Source organism: Corylus avellana, chromosome ca9 (genome assembly GCF_901000735.1).
Source record: "Corylus avellana chromosome ca9, CavTom2PMs-1.0".
In the NCBI taxonomy this organism is placed as follows: domain Eukaryota; kingdom Viridiplantae; phylum Streptophyta; class Magnoliopsida; order Fagales; family Betulaceae; genus Corylus; species Corylus avellana.
In genome coordinates this window covers 16,211,784-16,223,792 of record NC_081549.1, presented here as the reverse complement: position 1 = coordinate 16,223,792, position 12,009 = coordinate 16,211,784, and the positions used below count along the sequence as shown (strand labels likewise).

The following is a 12,009-nucleotide window of genomic DNA, read 5'->3' as shown; positions in this document are numbered from 1 at the left end:
AAGGTTTGCCCCCCTCCTCAAGCTGTTGCGGCAGAGCTAGAGACAGGAGAGAGAAGGGAGCTTTTATTTCGGCTAGGGTTGTTTTAAGGAAAACAAGCTTTAAAGAAGATGTTCAAGGGCTTTCTGTACTTTTTTTCTTTTTTGTTCAGGCAGTGTGCAATTCACATGGAATCTTATAAATCTCAAATCCAAGCAAACACATACAAAACACAAAAAATTATAGAATAAAAAATACAAAAGACAAAAAAAAATACAATTTTGACAACAATCCAACCACAACTCCAAAGGAGATCTTAAAACGCAAAGAAGACAATCGAAAAAACTGCTAGTGAAGTTGGTTGTAGGCTTGTAGCGGCCCATATATGGTGAACAGTTTGGGTATGAACAAAAAAAAATACCTTTCAAAACTTAGCTCATTTCCAACTTATAAGGGAGTTGGGGAGACAAGATGTAGATGCTCAATGACGGCGAGGACACCATCTAAGGCCATGAGGCAGAAAAAGACCAAGGTCAAGTTTGAGGTCCATATCCGGATATAAAATTAGAATTTCTAGTGAACCAAAATAGCTCTACAAATGAGCTAGAACCATGTGAGTTATGGTAGAGGAGATCTGTTCTAGGAGACTAAAAGGGGTGACAGTGTGTATAGCCCACGTGCGCAACAGCGTGTGTGTTACACGCTCGAGAGAGCGGGAGATGCCAGAAAATTGAGCTGAGGCCGGCCATAAAGGAAGATACTTTCCCTATAATTAATTTATAGAGAGTGTGATTTTCATAATTTGCCACAATCACATTTACCACCATCATTCTGTTTTATAGCTAAAAAGGGCGTGACACTGCACATTGGTTTGTCATATGAGCGTGTACCCTGAACTAGGTCGGTCTATGCATGGTATTCAACTTCCTACTTCCTAGCCTGCAACAGTTGGAATATGGTTCCAACAAGGAATCCACATGAGTGCAGAAAATGGACAATTGATGCTTTAGATTCTTCTATGAGAGTTTATAGACACCAAATTAATGAGTTATACAGATCAAATCACTCACAACTTTACAAAATCTCTGACAAATGCCGTGCTAAAAAATAGCCACGAGAGAAGAGGCTCAAAGGAGACAAAAATAAATAAACAAATAGTTAATTGCAATATGTAAAATCCTAACACCTTTCAGCTCTCTTTCACAGTTTTCTCGTTCCAATGATTCTGTGCAGTTCATCTGGTCGACAAGGAATTGCAAGAGTTCCCTCCTGGGAAAAGCCAAATTCTTCCTCAGCCTGTTTCAACAGCTTTAAAAACTCAGGATTGTAGAGATAACCCAGATCGATGACAATCCTCTCTGGTTTCCAGTCTTCAGTTGCAACAACCACAAAGTAGCCTTGCTTCACCCCTTTACTTTAAACACTGAAAGACCAGTTTGCAGCTTTCCTATAATGGACCTCAGGATTCCCCTGCTTCCCTTCCTTACTCCCCAGTAATCTCCAGGCTTAGCCATTTTCAGGTTATGACTCCAAAATAGCAAGAAGTTTTCCATGTTCTTCCACCAGCAAAAAGGGGTACTATATATATACATTCAATCTCAAATGCGAATGGCAGATGAAATCCGAATTCTAAGCTTCATTGTGGAACAATCGCATGTGCTACAGCATCAATGGTCATTTTCAATGCACCCCTTTTTGGGACGGAATTAGCTGTATCTTAATATCATTGACATGATATTTTTTCCTTATCTGCAATAATGGGGACCTAAAGAGGAACAGTTTATACGGAAGGCAGGACAAAAAGGACATACGCAATGGCTCTTTCTCCAGGCATTACTTATCATCCTGCAGGCGAAGTTGAGTCACTATCTAGTACCTACAGTTAGAAGAAAACAAGAAAATTAACAAACTCTTACATATAAGAAGAAACGAGTGAAAATAAAAAAGATCCCAACTCTTACATAACAGACAGGCGTCCACCTCAAGCACATAAGGGGAAAACGATTGTGGTTGGGCCCATGCACGTGGATGCACTTGCAATCCAAGCCTTAAGAGTTCAGTTATGCAAGCATGCAATGCAGACTGAAATTTTATACAAAAAAGAGGCAGCTCCTCTTTCAGTAAATCTAATTCATCATTATCACCATCAGGAGCTGCAGCAGAAGAGGCAGTGATGTGCATCTTCCTATTATACCTCAGCATCATCAAATCCCCTCACAGTCTAGATATGTCCGAAAAGAAGAACTCATACGAGCTTATTTGAAAGCCTAGAAAGTTTTGCTTTCATAAATCACCCTAGGGGGTGAGATTCATTTACTATGCGGGAAATGCAACCCAGAAAGGACTAAAAAACGTCTTATTCATCAAAGTAAAGACTGTGATATCGAAAACCACACTTTAGCTGACGAAAAGGGCTTCTAAACTTATCCATATTGGAACATACAGGTGCCAGGTTGATTCTCAAGGTCTAATCATCTCCACACTCACCCAAGCATAAGATCCTCCACTGAAATCCAATGTTGTTTTCGTTAATAACTTAACAAAACAAATAGAACCTTTTTTTTTATTATTCTCAATGGAGAACCCTGAGTCTGTGGAATCATTTAATAGGATTCGGGGGATAGATGTGAAACAGCAGAAGTTTAAAGTAATGGAAAAATGATCCAGCAAATCCAGGACTTGAAGTTTTAAAGCAGAGGGTGGGTATATGGATGAACCATACTCATTGCAAAGTTTCCGCCACGAGTAGACAGCTAGCATATGATTAGCAACTACTCCCAAATAAGGATCAAGCTCCCACAACATTGACGGAGTTATTGAATGTTTGAGAAATTTTGAAGCTTTCCACAATTAGATAATAAACATAGTGGTACAGCATGAATGGCCACCAGTCTCACAAAAATCATTAGAAAAATCATTAGGCGCACAAAAAGTGAAACATCATCCCTAGAGTAGACAATTCATTGTCATCCAGTTAATCTATATACACACAGCAGTGGATATATTCCTACAACAAACAAGCTACCATATTATATAGTACCATTGGTGATTGACCATTTCAGCTTATCCTTTTTCCTCTCTCCCCCACTTCTCCAGTACAAAAAATAAAATTCTTGCCCCAGTCACACTTTTAGGAAAAGAAAAGTAAGAACACCTTAAAGCAATTTTTAAGGTTGAGAATCACATGCCATGGACCCTGGCAAAAGGAAAACCAGTAAAGATGTGTACTTTCTAACTGACACAGAGACACTAGCATTGTGGGAGAATTGACGGGCCCCTCAACGATTCTACCAAACCACCAACCATTTAACAATAGAATTCGTACCCTAATTGTCTAGCAAACTGGGAATAAATCCACATATTCTTAGGGAATAATTATCTAATTTATGATCAATCTTGCCGAACATCCACCCAGAAAGATGAAAATAAAGTGGGAGAAAGAGAAGGAGGGGGAGGGTCTCAAGAATCAGTAGGAACATGAATTGGTTTAAATAGGCATCCACAATACTTCTTTCGTGTCAAACCAATATCGAACTGACAACAACTATATATATATTAAGGTAAATATGGTAAGCACACACCAGCACAATCTCATGAATTATGAAAAAATACATTTCTGACCCCAAGGTATAACAATTCAGACATATCTCTTAAATCACATTAGCAAAGCTATCAACTTTAAAGCCAAACTCCATATATATCAATGCCAAAATCATAGTGAGCATAACAATCAAGATTGCAATCGAGGCATTCAGAGGTTCTCTTGTTCCAAGGAGACTAAGAGCGAGGCTCTTTGTACCAGATTTTTAAACTTTTCTGGACAGCCTGTTTTGACCTGCAAACATTGTAATTGAAAATTTTTCATGAAATACAAAGTTGTAGCCCTTTGAATCCGCTTCCCAATGCCACCAAGCTTGCTTTCATCTGATATCAAAATAAAAAGTTATGGGTGTTTTACTCCGACTAGGTCTTTGTTGGACAACTTTCAAAAACTTTAATTTTTCATCTCTTGGAAGGACTTTGACACCGACTTAATAATCAACTAAAATCTAAACATTATAACCCAAATACCATGTCTTGACACATGAATTTTTCAACATAAATATAAAACCTATCAAATTAGACAAAGTTGATTTACAAGCACTGGGATGACCTTGTATGGCTGCATAAATTTCATGCCAATGTATCACAAAATCCAGCCAAACTAGACAGGATGTATAATCTGAGATCATTCTTTCACGTCATTATTGCAAAAATCTTTGTAACCAGGGATTAATGATTTCCACTTCGCTTAAGAGTGTATAATTTATGACCAAGATTTGAAGATTTCTAGATCAGAATAGAATTAGTGGATAAAACAAGAAAGAGTGATAATAAAGACAAGATTTTAACCACAATGGCAAATAAAGTCACCTCATCACAACTGAGATCTCATGTTGATGATTTTATCGAGCTACAATGGGAAAAGAAAAGGCGAAACCGGATATGTTACATGGTTCCACATCAGTGAAAGAGCCCAGTTTCATGTTATGAAATTTTGAATAATCAGATCCCACAAGTTCCTAGAGTTTTATCTATTAACATATGCTTCATCTATAGTGAATCAACTATACAAAAAGACACAGGTTATCCAAGATGTTTAATTAGCAAATGTATACATCCAGTGTGCAAGAGATTTCCCCTTCTTTCCTACTATTTTATTTCTGATAACGCGCACATACACACATACATATATGGGACCATATGTTTCACAATCCCCCCGCGCCTAGGCAACAGGTAGATATCAAATGTTACTTGCCATCTTATATAACAAATGAGCACATAAGTTTGTAACTGAATAGTACCAAATTGATAGTACACCTAGCATCACTCTATAATAAATATAAGAAGTCATTTAGGAACATATCATTCAATAATATAACTATTGATTCACAACTACTGAAGAGAGTCTATAAGTATATTTTTCATATAGAGGAAAAGACTAGAAAATACATACTAGCACAGCAAATGACTACTATGTTTTTACATAGATTGATCAGACTGTTTGTTTGCGCTCGAATCTAGATCCAGGATCAACACTGCTAGGAGAAACTTCGAGCCCGGTAACCACCGCAGCTGGTGGACCCCGGCGACACCTCTGCTCCATCTCCTGTACCACATCAGGGCTCCCAGAGAACAGAGCTTCCACAGTACCATCCCTCTTGTTCCGCACCCAACCTTTCAGCCCCAGTTGGGTGGCATTCTCCACCGTCCAGTTCCTGTAGAACACCCCCTGCACCTGCCCCTTTATCACAACCCTCACCTGTACTTCAAAACACAAAACCCATTACTGAAAACCCTAATTTGCACAGATAAAACTTATAATCAGGCCGTAACAGATAGATAAAGACAGACCCACTATTCATACATGATTGAATCAAAACCTAGTATCACGAATTATCAATAAATACACAGCAACCCATGAATGAAAAACCTAGAGAACTCCCATATCACACGCGCATCACGGATAAACCAGGAGAAACAGCCAATAAGCACAAAATTATCGATGAATTCAGATTCTCGCAGTGACCCATTGCTCGGATATGACTGGAAAACCTAAAAGACTAAAGACAAACCCTATGATCACAAATTACGGAATGATTGCAAATTTACCCCACTCAAACATGATCGAAAACCAAGAGAGACAGCCAATTGTCACAAATTATCGCAATCCTAGAGCGACCCATTAATCTCATATTACTGGAAATCCTAGTGAGACAATCAAAACAGATAATCATAAACGAATTTTAAAGCTAGAGAGAGATTGGCACGTACCGTTTTGGTTGAGGGCTGGGTGGAGTCATGAGCGGCGGCCTTAGGAGTGGTCATGACAGGCAGAAAATGTCGAAAAGGAGGTGAACGAAGTTGGAGCAGAAAATGAAGAGGAGGACAAGGAAGAAGAAGACGAGGGCAAAGCGAAAGAAGAGTATGAACAAGATGATGGCGAGGAAGATGGAGATGGGCGAGTCTAGCAGGACTACTAGTACCATTGTTGTTCTTCTGCGTGGTCCATGTATCTGCAGGGTTCCGAGATATGAGGAATCTGGTTGTTCTGTGCTGGCGAAACAGTGGCCTCAGTGCCTGTAGGATTGCTGGTGCCATTCAATCGGGTTGACTTAGATTCTAATTTTACGGGGGAGGGGGATGAATTACGAACACAGTGAGTCAGTGACGAGTGTTTCGCTGACTCCTGAGGTATGTGAAAACGATTGCTGGCCTCGCAGTTTCAAGTGAGGGAGCATTTTTATTGAGATATTCAAATAAAAATAAAATTTGAAGGGTAAATTCACCCCCCACTTTTTTTTTTCTTTTTTTTTTTCTTTCTTTTTTTTTTTTTTTAAGGTTAACAACTTTTTGAGTAGATGGGTTTGCTGTTTTTTATTTTTTTTCACCCAACTTTTCAAAACAGTCACAAATGGTCTTTGACCTACGGAAAAAGACCAACTTCATACCTCGGTTAAGTTTTGTTACACAGTCACAACTCACACGTGTTATATATAAAAATGCACGTTTCTTAAAAATAATAATAATAATAAACATACAAAATTTAAAAATTTAAAAAAAAAATGAAAAATCCATGGCCACCCCCGAGGCCGGTCTGGGGGTGGCCAAACCATCCCCAAAGTGTAACGCCCTCAAAATTGACCTTGGCCAGCCTAGCATGGTTGCTAGCAATTACCTTTAACCAACTGGTGGCTAATTGGGGAATCACCCCTCTAAATATTATCAGAGTTGATGTATAGGAATGTGAAATAAATCTGAGAAAATCTATAAATCATTACAATATAGGTATTATCCTCAATTTAAGACACGGAGCAACTAACATTAATATATGGCAAACCTAATAACATCATGAAGATCTGGAAGCAAAGTCTGAGGTAGCAACTATACCATTCTTGGGTTTTAGGAATAAGCTCCCTATAAGAGTAATAACCACGTAAGTGTAATGACTTAATAAGTAACTCTCACAATAGGGTATGAAATGAGCTCATTATTATTATACAGAAATAAACGTGTTGCTTTCGGTAAACATCGAACAGAGGTGTTGTCTCTGTTAATACACCTTGAAAATATTGTTTGGTTAATAAAAAGGTGGTATATTGATTCTTTATAGGTCATAACTATCATATATGGTCTGCTTGAAATATTACCCCTTCTCAGTAGGGTTGGCGCTCTCCCGTGGTATCTATAATACAATGCTAGTGCCCCGACTATTGTATGCTATCGTCCATAACATTAGTAACGCGACCGAGTCCAACCTTAAGTAGACCACGCTTCTAATGATGTATTTCTTATAGTGACTGCCCATTAAAGCTGCACCGGTCATGAAACAACCATTTGATCTATGACCCTATAACAACACACACATTTAACCATAGAATCAAGTCTATATAGTAAGCTCATGGCCAATATACCATGCGTACCGATATACAATGTCATACAATGCATCATATCAACTAGTTATTAAAACAGTTACCAAGTTATTACAAAAAAATAGATATGCTCATATTATATGCATGGTCAGTCAGCTAACATATCTTACATTTTTAAGGAAAGTGCTCGTAAGTGTTTATTTACCTCGTTCGCTCGCTCGAATCCTTCAACATCACGAATCCCTACTATAACGAAACACAACTCATCGTTATAAGCAGTACTAGAGAACTCTACGTGGTTCCATCTAATGAAAATAGTTGCTAAAACCTTGTACCACACATTTGGGGTTAAGGGGACAGGTGGCTTGCTCTTTGGGTGAGCGCTCGCTCCCTAGGGCGAGGGTTCAGTCAGTGAGTAAGGCCCGACAAAAAAACCCTAAAATGCTTCTAGGCTTCTATCTTAAAGCTATGGGTTGGTATCTTCTTCCCTAGGCTCGAAATAAACACCTATGCCATGAGATAACACAACAAAAGAATCAAAGAAAAACTTTTTAATACATTCTTGGTTTAAGAAATAGGCACATCCATCATGCAACTTTTTAAAGAGGACAAGGATGGGATTGAAAACCCTTTCGAAACCGTCTTTTGCTTTATCAAGAAAACTGGGTGCAATAACTCATGATGACACTTTAAAACTTGTAGCATTAAGAGAATAGTAACAACAATTAGAAAAGCATGAAAGAAGGATTAAGAAGTCACTTTAGTAGATAGCTAGTTCCACACCTTCTTCTCTTCAAGAACACTCACAAACCTCACAAACTTTCAAAAATCAACCCAACAGAGTTTCTCTAGGGCTCAAAGGATAGAATGGGTGGCAAATGGTGTGGGAAGGGGGGTATTTATAGAGTAGAAAAGTTGTGAGCTTCGCAAGAGAATTTCTGAAGAGTTGTGAGCGCTCGTGTACTGTTTACTACGGGTTAAAAATACTTTTCAGGCTTGCGATTTGGGTATTGTCTAAGAGTCTGAAAATGGGTCAACGAGTGCTGCGCACAGTAGTAGCGAGCACTCATGTACAGTTCACAAAAGGTTAAAAATTGCTTAGAGGTACGATTGGGTACAAGGGGCATTGCATCGAGAGCTTGGGTGGTCCCCTAGGCGAGCGCTCGCCCAGTGAGGGTGTTTTTGGGCTTTTGTTTGCTAAAAGGTCCTAAGGGCTTGGTTTATTCAATGAGGGTTTAGATCACTTGTCTTAAGGATTTACTAACCGATTAGAAAATCTTTATCGAGGTATTAAGGACTTATTTGGAGTGTGGGAGATGGGACTGATATACGAGTGTGGGGAGATAGGTGGATTCCAACTCTTTCAACCTACACGGTCCAATCACCCCAAATTATTTTGGATGCGAGTGCTAGAGTTGTTGACCTCATCGATCAAGACACGAAAAGCTGGAAAGGCAGTCTCATTGATGCAGTATTTCAAGAGCATGAAGCCCAAGTGATCAAAGGAATTCCACTAAGCCCAGTCCCAACTAAAAATAAATTAATCTGGCAATGCATTACCAATGGAGATTTTTCTGTTCGGAGTGCGTACCATCTAGAAATGGAAACGATGGCGAGTATGCATTGTGGGGGGTCGACACAAGACTATAATGACGTTTGGAATAGGTGCTAGAAAATCGTTGTTCCCAATGCAGTTAAGATGTTTATGTGGAGGGCTTTGAACAATTCGCTCCCCACAAAGGTGAACTTATTTTGCACGGGTGTGGTAAAGAACAAGCTATGCCGTATTTGTGAAACAGAGGATGAGACAGTGGAGCATATCCTGTGGAGCTGTCCTTCGGTAAATGATGTATGGGGGTGTGGGATGAAAAAACTGCAAAAAGGCACATGTGTAGGCAAGCCCTTCATCAACGTATTTGAGGAGGTAATGGAACGATGTGATAGAGCTGAACTTGAGTTTTTCGCAGTCACAACGAGACGTATCTGGTTACGTAGAAATGTTGTGGTTCATGGAGAATCTTTCATGGATCCAAACCAACTTGCACGTGAAGCGCGAGAGGCCCTGGAAGAATTCCATAGCGCGAACATGTAGGATGAGGTGGAACCAAAGAAAGATGGGGAACACAACATGGGAAGATGAATGCCGCCACCTGCTGTCTATATCAAAATGAATTGGGATGCTGCGGTGGACTTGAAGAATGGAAGGATAGGTTTGGGATGCATTGCCCGAAACTTAACCGGAGCTTTCTTGGCAACCTGAAATATGACGAAGGAGGCAAAGGTTGAACCTACAATGGCAAAAGCCCTAGTAGCTTTTTATGCTATTATCTTTGGCAGGGGAGCTTGGCTTTCGACAGATTATCTTCGAAGGGGATGCCTAAGTGATTGTCAAAGAAGTTAACGGTAAGGGACCCTATAGAAGCAAATATGGACACTTTGTGGAGGGATACAATCCGAAATAAGGGCTTTTGAGAATGCTAAATTTACCCATGTACCTAAAGATGCCAATACTGCAGCTCATCATTTAGCTAAGATGGCTACCATCCATGTCACACATATAACCTACCAACCTGGTTGGAGGATATTCCACCGGACATCTGTTGTGTTGTAAGGAGGGAAGAATTTCTTCCCCCTTTGTGATCTTTTCCAGACCTTTCTAAGTTATTGAATGAGAACTATTTATTTAAAAAAATTAAAAATAAAAATTAATAATAATAATAGGTATTACACAAATATCATCACAATTAATTTCTTCTAATGTTTTGTGTAACTTTGTGATTTATACATTCATGTAATGTTTTCTATAACTTTATGTCACTATGTTTAGTAATGTACTGGTGTACAACTTTAATTTTTTTTTTATTTAAAGATGTGAGATATATTTTTATACGTCTTTTTTAACATATAATAAAAAGTACCACGAAGATGTATTTAAATTTTAAAATTAAATTATAGGGTTAAATACTATTCCAGTACTTGTGGTTTGCACCAAAATCAAATAGTCATCTGGATTTGCAAAAATATCGCAAATGGTACCTGTGGTAATCTAATAAATCCACTTGGTACCTCTGTTAAGATTCTGTTAAGTTTTTTAACGAAATGCCGCATCACTCTTACACGTGGGCACCATGTGACGTGGTATCTAAAAATAAAATATGACATGGCACCCAAAAATCCATGTACCAGGCCATGTAACGCCCACGTATAAGAGTGACGTGGCGCTCCGTTAAAAAACTTAACGGAATTTTGATAGAAGAACAAAATGGGTTTATTGACTTACCACAAGTACAATTTGTGATATTCTTGAAAACCTATGTAGCTATTTGATTTTGGTGCAAACCACATGCACTAAAATAATAGTATTTAACCCTAAATTATAATTAAGAATCTCACGCATAGAGCGAGTTCTGAACTAGTTTATTTATTTATAATCATGTAATTTTATCTTTATCATATCAAAAAGTATTAAAACACTTTTTAAGGCCCAAACCAATTTCACACTGGGCTGGGCTTGGATGTACAAATATAGGCCTACCCACTTTCTAACGATTTCTACCCAAACAATCACACGCGCAGAGAGAGAGAGAGAGAGAGAGGGATAGCCATGGCGGAGATGAAGAGGTACGTGCTGAGGCTGTTCATATCGCTGAAGCACATAACGGCGAACGTGGTGGACAGGAACAACGGCAGGATAGTGGCGACGGCGTCGACGGTGGAGCACGCGCTCAAGGACGCGTTCCAGTGCGGGAGGACTTGTAACTCCAAGGCGGCCGCCGCCGTCGGCGAGGTCCTCGCTATGCGCCTCAAGACCGAAGGCCTCCACCAGGAGGACGGCCGTGGCGTCCACGTCGATGTTCACAAGGAGATCCAGAGGCGAGGCTTCCAGAGCACTGCTAAGGTGTGGGCCATAGTTAATGCCATCAAGACCAGTGGGGTCAAACTTGTTCTTGATCATCACGACCATCACAATTCTCCATGATCAACATTTTTTTTTTTAATCCTAATTTATTAAAAATACAATATGTCATTTTCCTTTTAATAGTACAACTGATGGGCCTGGACCTGGGCCAGCCCACACCCGAAATTGGACCATGTGAAATTTCAATCGGTGAATTCAGCTCAAGGGCTTCGATTTCTGGTCATGGTTCGCGACTTCGCGGCAATTATATGTCCGTCAAATAGGTAGACCGTAGTTGAAAAGTCCAAAATTTATGTGCATTTTATATAAGGCTTTTATTTTATTGTTTTGACGTAAAATACTTTTTTCATTAACAAATTTAAAAATAAAATAAAATTGGTGTTTGGCTTGTAAAGAAAATGAACGATCGTGAAAAATGGCCCACGACTCCTAACAACCTTTGAAAAAAACGTTCATTTTTAGTAGGGGTGTCAATTCGGTCTAATTTCTTAATTTTTGACTAAAATTGGGAACCGGAACCGAGATACTTGGTTTTTGGTTTTGGGAAACCGGAACCGGGACCCCGGATACTGGCCAGTCCGATTTGTACCCAGTCTGGTAACCAATTTTTATATATATTAATATAATATATACTTAATTACCAGGTCCGGGTTTTTTATATATATACTTAATTACCAAAATTATATATATATATATATATA

General features: G+C 39.0%; 2 protein-coding genes across 3 annotated transcripts; one reads left to right on the top strand and one right to left on the bottom strand.

Moving 5' to 3' along the window:
- Positions 1 to 1,195: 1,195 nt before the first annotated feature.
- LOC132192204 (uncharacterized) lies at positions 1,196 to 6,214 on the bottom strand. Of its 2 annotated transcripts, XM_059607471.1 has the most exons (3): positions 5,792 to 6,214; positions 4,974 to 5,279; positions 1,196 to 1,853 (listed from the first exon to the last, which is right to left on the bottom strand). In XM_059607471.1, exons 1-2 carry the CDS (start codon positions 6,116 to 6,118, stop codon positions 5,013 to 5,015), a joined length of 594 nt encoding a protein of 197 aa, XP_059463454.1. In that variant the 5' UTR covers positions 6,119 to 6,214; the 3' UTR covers positions 1,196 to 1,853; positions 4,974 to 5,012. The 2 variants fall into 2 exon arrangements, with proteins under 2 accessions (XP_059463454.1, XP_059463453.1); XM_059607470.1 differs by lacking the exon at positions 1,196 to 1,853 and having other exon boundaries at positions 4,917 to 5,279; positions 5,792 to 6,213.
- A 4,691-nt stretch (positions 6,215 to 10,905) lies between these two features.
- LOC132162129 (uncharacterized) lies at positions 10,906 to 11,516 on the top strand. The gene has a single exon (XM_059572388.1). It carries the CDS (start codon positions 10,994 to 10,996, stop codon positions 11,366 to 11,368), a length of 375 nt encoding a protein of 124 aa, XP_059428371.1. The 5' UTR covers positions 10,906 to 10,993; the 3' UTR covers positions 11,369 to 11,516.
- The last annotated feature ends 493 nt before the right edge of the window (positions 11,517 to 12,009 follow it).